This window comes from Heptranchias perlo, chromosome 6, assembly GCF_035084215.1.
Source record: "Heptranchias perlo isolate sHepPer1 chromosome 6, sHepPer1.hap1, whole genome shotgun sequence".
Taxonomy (NCBI): Eukaryota; Metazoa; Chordata; class Chondrichthyes; order Hexanchiformes; family Hexanchidae; genus Heptranchias; species Heptranchias perlo.
Genome location: NC_090330.1, coordinates 52,214,213 through 52,227,401, shown reverse-complemented (window position 1 = coordinate 52,227,401; position 13,189 = coordinate 52,214,213). Strand labels below are relative to the sequence as shown.

At 43.9% G+C, this 13,189-nt stretch overlaps 1 protein-coding gene across 6 annotated transcripts in view; it reads left to right on the top strand.

Annotated features, from left to right (window-relative positions):
* The window catches only part of sytl2a (synaptotagmin-like 2a), a 156,596-nt gene that overhangs the window by 32,803 nt on the left and 110,604 nt on the right, over positions 1 to 13,189 (top strand). For all 6 annotated transcript variants that reach the window (XM_067986277.1, XM_067986276.1, XM_067986275.1 and 3 more), the window contains exon 2: positions 9,815 to 10,272. In XM_067986277.1, coding sequence (XP_067842378.1) covers positions 10,172 to 10,272 — 101 coding nt within the window. In that variant the 5' untranslated portion in view covers positions 9,815 to 10,171. The remainder of the gene's footprint in view (positions 1 to 9,814; positions 10,273 to 13,189) is intronic.

Here is a 13,189-nt window from a genome sequence, read left to right as displayed (position 1 = left end):
CCTCACACCCAATCAAACCTCATCCTCAACTTACCTGCACTTACTCACCTCCCCAGTACTCATCCAATCACTACCACTCAACCCAATCCTCATACAACGTCATGGCTCTGTCTCATACTCACCCTCTGATGCATCTCTTTCACGGTCAGCCGCACCCAAACCAATACATTCATCGGTTGGCCACGTCACCATCGCACACTCACGTGTCAGTACTTTCTTCCCTTGTGGGAGAAGAGAGCCCAGAATGCACGGGAGAGGGTGAGGACCGGAGGGGGACCGTAACAAATTGTCGGCCTCATAGCCGCAGACAGGAGGCGCTAGAGCTCAGCCGAACCCACAAGTGCCTGTGCTTCGGGGACACCGAGACTGGCACCCCACAAACATCTGGTGACATGACTTTAACATTCAGCACATACAATGTTAACATGCCTTGCCATCTTCAGCACCTTAGTATGCTCATCACAACATGACGCATCTGCAATGATGCTTAATATTGCCTTCTGTTCTCTTACAGGGCCTTCAGCGACCGCCGTGACGGCAGAGGGCGATTCCTCAGAGGACCTGCCGGCCTCTGAGGGTGCACCGTCACATCTGAGCGAGCCATCCACCAGCGCAGATACTCACACCTCGGTGGATCCTAGTCCTCAGTTAGTTGGGTTGGCATCTGGTGAGTCACCCCACACATGAGTATGAGCAGACACTGGTGGCAGGGGCCGCTGCAGAGAGTCCACGTCGGTGGGCGCACTCCTCTCCGGGCTCTGCTCAGGTGGAGAATGATCGAGGGACAGCAGCACATTTGCGAGGTGCTGGAACAGGTGCCACGCGCACTACCCACAATAGCGCAGAGGATGGAGGAGTCCAACTCCTGCATGAGTGGAATGATGGCAAAGTTACGGGAGGGAATCTCTGAGATACTGTCACAGGTAAGTGCGGGAATATCTGCGATGGAGAGAAGGCTAGCCTCCATTGAGCTTTAAGCACAGCTCACAAATGAGTCCATGAGTCCATTCAGGCCGTTCGGACTCACAATGAATAACATTCTGCCGCCTTAAACAATTAGGCAGATACCCTAGCAGTGGCCTTACAAGGCTTCACACGTGCCCTCCAAACTGTTGTCCAGCAGAGTGGTAGGAGTGATGTGGGCCTGGCCCAGAGGAGGGATGATGGAGAACGGGGACATGGAAGTGGGGACACCACTCAAAGCGCCCCCTCGTCTCACCCCTTGCCCCCCTCTCACCCAGTACCCGCAATGCTGCCTCCTCTCCAGGTGGCTGAGTCTGCCCCTGCACAGGTGCAGGTGGAACACTCTTTGGAGGGTCCTTCATGGGCACCAGAATCCTGAGGTCGTAGGCCCAAAGCGTCAAATCGATCAGGGCATGAACATGAGCAACCTGCCACTACCTCTGCTGCAGCCACAGGGGATGCACCACATAGAAGTAGCCGGAAGAGAAAGGCGAAGGTTTTGTAAGCACGAAGGGTATGCACAAGGTGTTTTGACAGTTGGTCATGTTTTTAATTTATATTAGCTTTTTGTTAAACTCACATTAAATATTATTATTGTCAACACTACTGCCATGTCTTGGCCATTCTTGACTGGCTTCTGTAATAGGGCCCTTTCATGAGGTTTACCATGAACGGCGACACTTGATGCCACCCATTGGGTCACTCTACAGCGGGTGTATGTGTAGTTGCAGGCCTGTTTTGTGCAGGGAGAGGTGGGGGGGGGGGTGGGAGTGGTGGTGCTGGTGTGGGTGCTGCTCTATCCAGGTGGTGTGAGCACTGGACTCTTCACACTGATGTTAGGAGAACCGTTCACACATCAGTGACTCCCTGGCCTCATGAGCAGCCAAGTGAGCCGCTGCTCTGCCATGGGTTGCTCCTGCTCTCCTGCCTCCTCCGCCTCCTCGTCCTCTGTGTGTAGCAAGTGTGGATGGGGCCTCCTCAATCGGCACCCCTCTCTGTTGTGCCATGTTGTGCAGGGCACAACACACGACTGTAATGCGACCCTGTCTGTCTGGTGCATACTGAAGTGCTCCCCCAGAATGATCAAGGCCTCTAAATTGCATCTTGAGCAGCCCTGTAGTATGCTCAATTGTAGATCTGGTGGCGATGTGGCTGTCAATATATCGACGTTGTTGCTCGGTGATGGGGTTCCTCAGAGGTGTCATGAGCCACGTGTGCAGGCAGTATCCCTTGTCCCCGAGGAGCCAGCCCTTAAGGGTGTTCGGTGCGTGGAAGAGGGGCGGGATGCTGGATTCCTGGAGGATGAAGGAATCGTGGCAGCTGCCAGAGAATCTGGGGCACACGTGAAGGAATATTTTGCTGTGGTCACAAACGAGCTGAGTGTTGATGGAGTGATACCCTTTCCTGTTGATGAACAGTCCTGGCTCGTGTGGAGGTGCTCGAATTGCTATATGGGTGCAATCGATTACACTCTGTACCCGTGGGAAGCCAGCCACAGAGTGGAGTCTTACTGCCCTCCCCATCTGGCTGAGGTCGTCCATGGGGAAGTTGACATAGTGCGAGGCCCAGTGAAACAAGCCATCGATGACCTGCCTTATGCACTTGTGTGCAGACGACTGAGAGATCCCGGCGATGTCCCCGGTGGCACCCTGGAATGATCTGGAGGCGAAGAAGTTGAGGGCAGTGGTGACTTTGACAGCGACAGGTAAGAAGATGCTGCTCGGCCCAGCTGGGAGCAGCTCGGCATGAAGGAGGCTGCAAATGTCTGCGACGACCTGGCGACTGAGTCTGAGCCTCCGTATGCACTGCTCCTCAGAGAGGTCCAGGAAGCTGAGCCTTGGTCTGTAGACCTTGTGGCGAGGGTAGTGCCCCCTGCGACGTCTGTCTTTCTCTCTTGTTGCCCTTTGTGCTCTTGTGCAGGTGCCTGTGACACAGCACTGTGTTGTGGAGCTCCACATAGCGGAGGTGGACGCCGTGGCTGGGGATGTTGCTTGTCTTCGGATGTAGTGGTGAATGTAGCCATGCGCCCCCCCACCCCCCCATCCTGACGGTGTGAGTTTGAGGTGGTCCGCAAAGTAGTTACATATGTTTGAACAGCAGAATTTTGAGTGGATGGTAAGAATTTTGATTGAAAACACAAAGATCGTGCAGCCAAAACTTTCTCTGAAGTGACAGAGTGCCCTGCTGTAATAAATTACATTTTCTCCCCATCTGTCAAATAATCATTTGCATCTCTCACCGGCTGCTGGCTGAAACATGTCTGTTGCAACAAGGAGTGTTTCCCACAGCACGGGAAACACGCTGTGAATGCTTCAAAATCGCACCCCTGCCAAAATGTGGAGACAATTAAGTACTCCAAGTACTTCAACTAGCTCAACAACTGTGCAAATAATCATCCTCCCCCAGCTTTAAATGCTGGTGGGACTTCTGCATTCAGGAGGCGCGCGTACACCCAGACACCTCAATGGGGAACCCGGAAGTCTGCGGGTTGGAGCCGGACTCCGAACCCGCTCGGGATTTCCGCGATTTTTGGAGCCCCTCCGTCCCCAATGCGCCCGCTCCTTCACTCGAAAATCGAGCTCACAATTTCTGGTTGTGCTCTGTGTGGAGAAAGTCCAGTATCGGGTTTATTCAACCGGTTGTTGATGTTTTCTGAGCTGGTGCACTCAAACCCTTTATCAATGCATACAACATGTGCATCCAAAATAGTGGCTTTTCATCTCGATAAAAAGGTTTGATTTAGATTTTTAGCAGACAGTAGGCTGCTTTTGAAAACCAGCATGCTGCAAATGGTCTGTAGCTCTCCTTTCCAAACATCAAGAGCTAGAATAACAAATTTATGGATAAATAAGTTATAGGGCTCTTTTCTGTATTTGTAACATAATGAATTGGGTAAGGTGTGTGTGTAATGGTCCTAGACATAACAGAAGCATACCAGAAGTAACACTAACACATTCATATAGGTGAAATACCATTTCATAGGCCATGTCACATCATATGAGAGAGAGTACTCCAATTTGGGAGCTGATAATGTCTTAGATTTTATGACTTGGACTTCTTTTCAACTGCCAGTTAATCTGATGTTTTTGAAGCAAACATAGAGCATTGAATCAAAAATGGTAATTGGTGGACAAACTAAAAATATGGAGTATTGTATTTCCTGTCTACACTGATTTCCTGCAGTTAACAGCAATGCCGATGCATCATCTTGAAGTTTTGTACAGCTAAATGTGTAGCTACAGTTCATAAAAATGCTGTTTTATCAGGTTTTTTAAACTGGTGGATACCCTGTAACTTTGCTCATGGTGAGTCAGAGGATTTGCTGTTTTTATGCTTTGTGCCTGCTAAGCATGTGGGGCAGTTGATCCTTGCATTTCCAGCAAAGGTAGAGATGCTTCCTCATAGCACGGGTTCTCTTCCTCTTCTTCCTTCAGTATATTTTATCTCCCCACCTTTCCACAATATACTTTCTTCTCTCCTTTCTCCCCCCCTGTCTCCAATCCCCTTACTTCTCTTCCAGTCCAGGGTTGCTAGGTGTCATAGAGGCCGTGGAAAGTGCACAGTGTTTGTTTTTGCCATTTCTCAACCATTTTTGTTATTTTTAAGTGTTTTTCCTGCCAGCGTACATTCTCATGAATCTGTGTCCCAGTTGTTATATTCCTCCCACCCCCAGCACCACTGCTGGCACCTATCAGTTTCCGGATGGAAATCCCTTTATCTGATAAGTTTAGAAGAAGAAAAAGACCTATGGAAGATGGTTAGTCAGGTTATACTGCAGAAATTTTACTCCCTGCCCAGCAGATTGTACCCATATCTGCAAATAGAGGTGAAAATACCTTGTGCTGGCAGAGGTTCCTCTTCCCAAAGATGTTGCAGCAGCAGACATCTAATGGCATCACTAAGGTATGTCAGTGCCTAACCAATTAATGTTTGATGCTTCCTTGGAAATGCTCCAATCACAGTATATCATGCTTTCGGTGGTATTGCATGAAAGAAGATATATCGGGGTGATCAAGTGTCCGTGTTACCTGATTGGCTGCACCCACCAAGATGCCACCAACTATTTCTATAGGCTGGCAAGCCTACGTGGCAATGGCGGTGGGGAGCTGTCTTCCAATGGTTTGAATCAGCAGAGCGAGAGATGTAGTACTGTGCCATCTGCTCAAGGACACTTGCAACTACCATATAGTGTGGAGCTGACATATGCAATGACAGTAATTGTTAAGTGTAGCCTGAAACTTAGCTCCACCATATGCTGCAGTGCTGACCTTTGGGGATGGGTATCATGGACTGGCACAAAGGGCAACCCACTTCCAAACCATCTCATGAAGCATCATCTGTGCAGCCGTCAAATGGGGTCAGGTGTTAGATTGCACTGTTACTTGTTACCATGGATTTTCTTTTCCTTAATTTTTGCTTGTCTTAGTCACCTGATTCTTCATCCTTGACAAAAGCTGCTAATGGGTTCAGATATGTTCTGAGGCGCTCTCAGCTTTTGCACCATTTGTCCCTATTGTGGCACTCTCCATTAATTGTCCCTATCCTTCTAAATTTTACTCGTGTGCAGTTTTTCGCTCTCCGTGAGGTATTGGGGGGGCGGTTACCAAGCAAACTGATCACAGATCTCAAGATTGCGCCCAGCTTGGAGTAATGTCTTGGACTGACAGCTGTTTGAGACTTTTCGAGAAGGAAATACAGCTATTGATGGGCTAAACCCCACTGTGGTCAGAGATGTCCTCTTACAGTATATTGGCAAGTGCATGTGTGTAATTTGTGTTTATTCTGTTAAAATTGGTTAGCCATGTGGTGAAGGATAGAATACTAGAGCCTCGTCTTTAATTGCTTCCAAGCCTTTATTCACAGAGCTTCCTCTTGCACACACTGCACACCCTAGCCAAGCTCTCCTATCAAAAGGATCCAAGAGCATCCCCAATTGATATCCTCAACCTGAATACAATTAACATCAACTGATACAAATCATACAATTAACATAATCTGTGTGGATGTAATTGGTGTGTTACATAGAATTTATGGCACAGAAACCGGACATTCGGCCCAACTGGCCTATGCTGTGTTTATGCTCCACATGAGCTTCCTCCCACCCTACTTCATCTAACCATATCAGCATATCCTTCTATTCCTTTCTCCCTCATGTACTTATCTAGCTTCCCCTTAAATGTATCAATGCTATTCGCCTCAATGACTCCATGTGGTAGCAAGTTCCACATTCTAACAACTCTCTGGGAAAAGAATTTTCTCATGAATTCTTTATTGGATTTCTTAGTGACTATTTTATATTTATGACCCCTGGTTTTGGACTCCCCATAAGTGGAAACATCTTCTCCGCATCCTCTATCAGGTCACCTCTCAGTCGTCTCTTTTCTAGAGATAAAAGCTGCAGCCTGTTCAGTCTTTCCTGATAGTTACAACCTCTCAGTTCAGGTATCAGCCTGAAGTTTAACATTACTTCTCTGCTTTTCAAGTATCCCTCTAGAAATAAACCCCAGTGCTTTGTTTGCATTTTTTTATGGCCTTATTAACCTGAACTACTTTTAACGATTTATGAATCTCTACCCCATTTAGACTCTTATTTTCCAAGGAGTATGTGGCCTCCTTATTCCTCACTGCCAAAATGCACCACCTCACACTTATCTATATTGAAATTCATTTGCCATTTACACGCCCATTCTGCAAGTTTATTAACGTCTTGTATTTTGTCGCAGTCTTCCTCAGTATTAACTATACCCCCAATATAACTGGTGTGTGTCTCCGTGTGTGGATGTCATTGGTATGTGTCTCTGTGTAGATGTAATTTATATTTGTGGAATGTTTGTGTGTCTTATTTATTCTGTTTTAATCTACCATGGTCTGGTTGGTTTTTATCAAGTGCATGCAATCAATTTCATATCAGCTGCTAAGATAAATATAAGAAAGAACTCTACTTAATGCCTTATCATATCCTCATAATACCCAGAAGCTCTTTACAAGCAATGAATTACTTCTGAAGTGTAGTCACTGTTGTTATTTAGGCAGAAGTGGCTGCCAATTTGCACACAAGGCCTCATAAACAGCAAATGAACAAATAACCAGTTAATGTGTATTTAATGGTGTTGGTTGAAGCGGAAAAGTTGGACAAACCCAACTTTGCATTACAAAAATGCAAAAAGTAGCTTAGATCCTGACAACTGGGATAGATACAAAGAAGAGCAAAGAGTGACAAAACAGATAGTAAGAGCTACAAAAAGGGAGTATGAAAAGAAACTTGCAAGGGATATCAAAATCAACACAAAAACTGTTTACAATTATATTGGGAAAAAGAGCAATGTGGGCTCCTTAAAAACTGATGATGATATTGTAATTGAAAATAAGGAAATGATGGACATGTTAAATAGTTACCCTGTGTCAGTATTTACTGTAGAGGAAGAGGATAGCATGCCGGACATCCCAAGGAAACTAATTTTGAAACAGGGACAAGGACTTACCATAATTAACATAAGCAAATTAACACTAATGAAGAAAATAATAGCACTGATGAGTGACAAATCCCTAGGACCAGATGGTTTCCATCCCAGGGTTTGAAAGGAAGTAGATGAGAACATTGCAGATGCCCTAACTGTAATCTTCCAAAGTTCTGTCGATTCAGGAACCGTTCCTTTAGATTGGAAAATTGCACGTCACTCTGCTATTTAAGAAAAGTGAGAGAGGGAGGCCAGTCAGCCTAACATCTGTTGGGAAATTGCTCGAGTCTATATTTAGGGATAGAGTGACTGAACACCATGAAAATTTTCAGCTGATCAGAGAGAGCCAGCATGGATTTGTAAAGGGTCGGTCTTGTCTGATGAACCTGATTGAATTTTTTGAAGAGGTGACTAAAGAAGTGGACAGGGGCATGTCTATGCATGTTGTTTATATGGACTTCCAGAAGGCATTCAATAAAGTCCCTCATAAGAGACTGTTAGCTAAAGTTGAAGCTCATGGAATTGAGAACAAATTATTGACCTGGTTAGGAAATTGGCTGAGTGGCAGGAGATAGAGAGTAGGGATAATGGGCAGACACTCAAATTGTGACTAGTGGTGTCCCACAGAGATCTGTGTTGGGACCTCAACTATTCACTGTATTTATTAAAGACTTAGATGACTCCTGAGAGCCACATATCTAGGATAGGCAACATTGTAAGCAGTGTAGATGGAAGCGTAAAATTACAGAAAGATATTAATAGATTAAGTGAATGAGCAAAACTGTGGCAAATGGATTTCAATGTAGCCAAGTGTGAGGTCATCCATTTGGACCTAAAAAGGATAGATCAGAGTACTTTCTAAATGGTAAAAAGCTCGAAACAGTGGAGGTCCAAAGGGATTTAGGGGTCCATATACATAGATCATTAAAATGACATGGGCCGGTACAGAAAATAATCAAAAAGGCTAAAGGAATGCTGGCCTTTTTAGTTAGAGGACAAGTACAAGAAGTTATGCTACAGCTATACAAAGTCCTGGTTAGACCATAGCTGAAATACTGTGTTCAATTCTGGGCACCGCATATTAGGAAGGATATTTTGGCCTTAGAGAGAGTGCAATGTAGATTTACTGGAATGATACCTGGATTCCAAGGGTTAAATTACAAGGAGAGGTTACACAAACTAGAATTTAGAAGATTAAGGGCTGATTTGCTCAAAGTTTTCAAGATATTAAGGGGAACTGATGGGGTAGATAGGGAGAAACTATTTCTGCTGATTGGGGAGTCTAGGACTAGGGGACACAGCCTAAAAATTAGAGCCAGGACTTTCAGGAGTGAAGTTGGGTAACACTTCTACACGCAAAGGGTGGTAAAAGTTTGGAACTCTCTTCTGCAGATGGCAGTTGATGCTAGCTCAATTGTTAATTTTAAATCTGAGATTGATAGATTTTTGTTAACCAAAGGTATTAAGTAATATGGGGCTAAGGCGGGTATATGGAGTTAGGTCACAAATCAGCCATTATCTCATTGAAAGGTGGAACAGGCTTGAGGGGCAAATGGCCCACTCCTGTTCCTTTGTTCCCAAGCCACCTGGAGGACTTCATGCTCTTCTTTGAATATTGCCATGGGATCTTTTATGTCAGACGGGGCCTCAACTTAACATCATCATCCAAAAGGTAGCAGCTCTCTCAATGCAGCTTTTCCTCAGTACTGCACTGAAGTGTCAGTCTACATCAAGCTCAAGTCCATAGTTGGGTTTGAATCCATAACCACCTGACTCAGAGGAGAGAGTGTTACCAAATGAGCCAAATTGACACAATATAACTGACAAATTAGCAACCATGTTGATTCAGGAAAATAAATCTTGTACAATGGGAGGATAACTAGCAAAACTGTGACTGAATTGGGATATACATGTGTCTCCATCACTATTTTGGAATGCCATTATGATTCCTGCATTCCTTACCATTGACCACTGAATGAATTTGCAAGATTTCCATCCTGCTATAGAGAAACTGCCTTCCTGACCTGCAAATGAAGGAGCCTGTGGTTCTAGCTTGGACTTCATGATGGTCATGGTAGAGTGGTGCACGCAAAGGCCTGTAGCCTGGGTGTTAGTCGCATTCCTGCCATTTTGTTCAGGTAGTGCCGATAGATCTAAATGGGTTGTTTAAATATGACAAAGCATAAATCAAAGTAATCGTAAATACCATCCAGAATTTATTTAGATAAGTTTGGAAGGAATATTACTTTTAAGATCATTGTACATTGCTGACCATACAATTTCACAGTAGAAAGTGCCTTTGAGGATATTCAATTCAAGTGAGTCATTTTTTCATGCCCTATAATGAAACTGAAATTGTGAGTTGTAACACCTCTGCCTTTTTTTAATTTCAGGGCCTGTTGGATGTTATTGGGAGCATCTAGACGCATGGTGCAACTGAGAAAGAGTACACCTTCATGAACTTGTGGACTAAGCAATAAGGGATTGAAGAATTTATTTTCACAACTATTTTTGAATACCAACAAACATGAAGTAGAACTTAGCTCCAGAGAATAACATAACTTTGTCAATGTGTTAGAAGCCATCCTGTCACCAGAGCAGTATTCATAATATTTAAAAACAGATAAACTGAAAGTTAGTGGTAAAGAAATGTAAAAGAATCTAAATCTCTTTTTTTCCAAAGAACCTGTAACTGAAACAGCTTTTGGAAGTTATAAATTTAGTAAATAGTCTGATTTTTAGATGAAAAAATGATTGATCTTAGTCACCTAACGGAGGAGGAGCAGGCGAAAATCACGAGGGTGCTCCAGAGGGACACAGAACTGAGAAAAGTAGAAGAGAAAAGAATTAGGTAAGATTTGTAAAAAAATCTGCATTTACTTAGAGATTCTTACTGGATGCAGTTAAAATAAGAAAATATGGAATTATTTATCAGGAGAAAGTTCAAGCATTATCTGTACAATAATAACAGAGTTAGTAGCACCCAACATGGCTCCAGAAGGGGAAGATGCTGTCTGACCAACTTCTTTGACTTTTGAGAAGATGAATCCTATTTCGTGGTGCATTTGAACTTCCAGAATGCCTTTGACAAAGTTGCTCAAGAAACGCTGTTACGTTAGCAGAGAGCAGTGGGAATTCAAGGCAAAACCTGGAAACAGATTTTTTAAAAAAATTGACTGAAAGAAGGGAAACAGCACTAATTGTTGGAGAGTGATGTAATATCCAAGAGCCCAATGCTAAGACCCCTACTGTTTCTAATTTTGTTTAACAAGCTGGATTCAGAAACTCAATGCAAAGTAGTCAAGTTTGCTGGTGATACCCAACTGGAGGTGGGGCAGATTGAATTTGGGAAAGTAATCAGGGACCTACAGAATGATTTAGATGAAATCTGTAAATGGGCAGGAAAGTGCTAGCTGAAAGTTTATTCAGATAAGTGTTGGAACTTAAATATTGGAAAACAAAATGATTGCTATACATACTTCCTATGATTGCTATACATGTTATGTGCCACTTCCATGTGCCCCATGGAAGTGGCACATAACATGTGAGAATCATACTTTACTTAAACTAGATAAATTAATTAAAATTACTAAAAATAAACCAAGTGAATTCATTACATAAAAACTTTAAGTAAATAAATAAAACAAGGTTAGATAGATGGCAGTGCAGGTGGTGTGCTGTAAATGAAGCATGTGAGAGTTTTTGGAGAGCAGCGTGATTCCAGGCAACTACCTCTGCAGTAAGTGTCTGCAATTCAAGGAACTTCGGCTTAGAGTTGTTGAGCTGAAGTCTGAGGTGCTGACATTGCGATACATCAGGGATGGGGAGAATTACCCAGACACTTTGAGCCAGGAGGCAGTCTGATTTGGTTAATGGCCAGGGACAGTAGGATGTGACTGAGTCAGGCAGGTAAGGGGACCCCAGATGCAGTGGTGGAGGAGCCTCAGCCTTTGGCCTTGATACCTTTATGGATGAGAACAAAGACTGCAGGGAGAATGGGAAAATTGACCTTGGCGCCATGGTAGAGGAGGCCATTCAAGTGGGAGGAGCGAAAAGGAATGTGGTAGTGTTAGGGGATAATATAGCCAGGGGGATAGATACTGTTCTCTGCAGCTGCGACCAGGAGTCCCGAAGGCTGTGTTGCCTGCCCGGTGCCAGGGTTAAGGACATCTCCTCACAGCTGGAGAAGAACTTGAAGTAGGAGGGGGAGGATCCAGTTGTCATGGTCCACGTGGGAACCAACAACTTGGGAGGAACTAGGAATAAGGTTTTACTGAGGGAGTTTGAGGAGCTAGTCCAAATTAAAAAGCAGAATCTCTAAGCTAATAATTTCTGGGTTACTACCTGAGCCATGTGCGAATTGGCATAGGGACGAACAGATTAGATGGTTAAATGCATGGCTGAAAGTGTAGCGTGGGAAGCAGGAGTTGCAATTCATGGGGCACTGGCACCAGCACTGGGGAACGAGAGAACTGTTCCATTGGGACGGGCTCCACTTAAACCAGGCTGGGACCAGTGACCTGGCAAATCGAATAACTAGAGCAGTAGATAGGGCTTTGAACTAACAAGAGCGGGGAGGGTTCAGGTAAGGATAAATGTATTAGTCTAAAGAGAAAAGTCAAGGCTGTAGAGCAGAGTAGCGATTTGGGTAAAAACAAGCTGAGTGTGTCAGGAAGGGATGAAGAGTTTAACAAAGGTAATAGACTAAAGTCACATCAGAGAAAAATAGTAAAAAGTTAAAATTAAAGGCCCTATATCTGAATGCATGAAGCATTCGTAACAAAATGGATGAATTAATGGCACAAATAGAGGTAAATGGGTTTGATCTAGTAGCCATTACTCAGACATGGTTGCAGGGTAATCAAGGTTGGGCACTAACTATTCCAGGATGCTTGATTTTTAGAGAAGATAGGCAAAATGGAAAGGAGAAGGGGGGGGGGTGGTGTTGGCCCTGATAATAAAGGATGAGATAAAGGCAGTAGTGAGAAAGGATCTTAGCTCAGAAAATCAGGATGTAGAATCAGTATGGGTGGAGCTAAGAAATAACAAGGGGCAGAAAACACTGGTGGGATTAGTTTATAGGCCCCCTAACAGTAGTTATAGCGTTGGACAGACTATAAATCAAGAAATTAGAGGAGCATGTAATAAGGGTAATGCAATAATCATGGGGGACTTTAATCATCTTATAGACTGAGCAAACCAAATTGGCAAAATTAGTTTGGAGGACGAGTTCATGGAATGCATTCGAGACAGTTTTCTAGAACAATATGTTAAGAAACCAACTAGGGAACAGGCTATTTTAGATCTGGTAATGTGTAATGAGACAGTGTTAATTAGTAATCTTATAGTTAAAGATCCTCTGGGGAGGAGTGATCATAATGTGATAGAATTTCATATTGAGCTTGACAGTGATGTAGTTAAGTCCGAAGCTAGGGTCCTAAATTTAAATAAAGCCAATTTTGTAGGCATGAGGGGTGAGTTGGCAACTGTAGATTGGGAAATTAGATTAAAAGATATGATGGTAGATAACCAATGGTCAAGAAATAATTCATAATTCTCAACAATTATACATTCCTTGAGGAATAAAAACTCCATGGGCAAAATGATCCAACAGTGGCTAACTAGAGAAGTTAAGGATAGTATTAGATTAAAAGAGGCTTACAATGTTGCCAAAAAGAGTAGTAAGCCTGAGGATTGGGAGGGTTTTAGAAATCAGCAAAGGATGACCAAGAAATTGATAGAGGGAGAAAATTGAATGAGAGTAAACT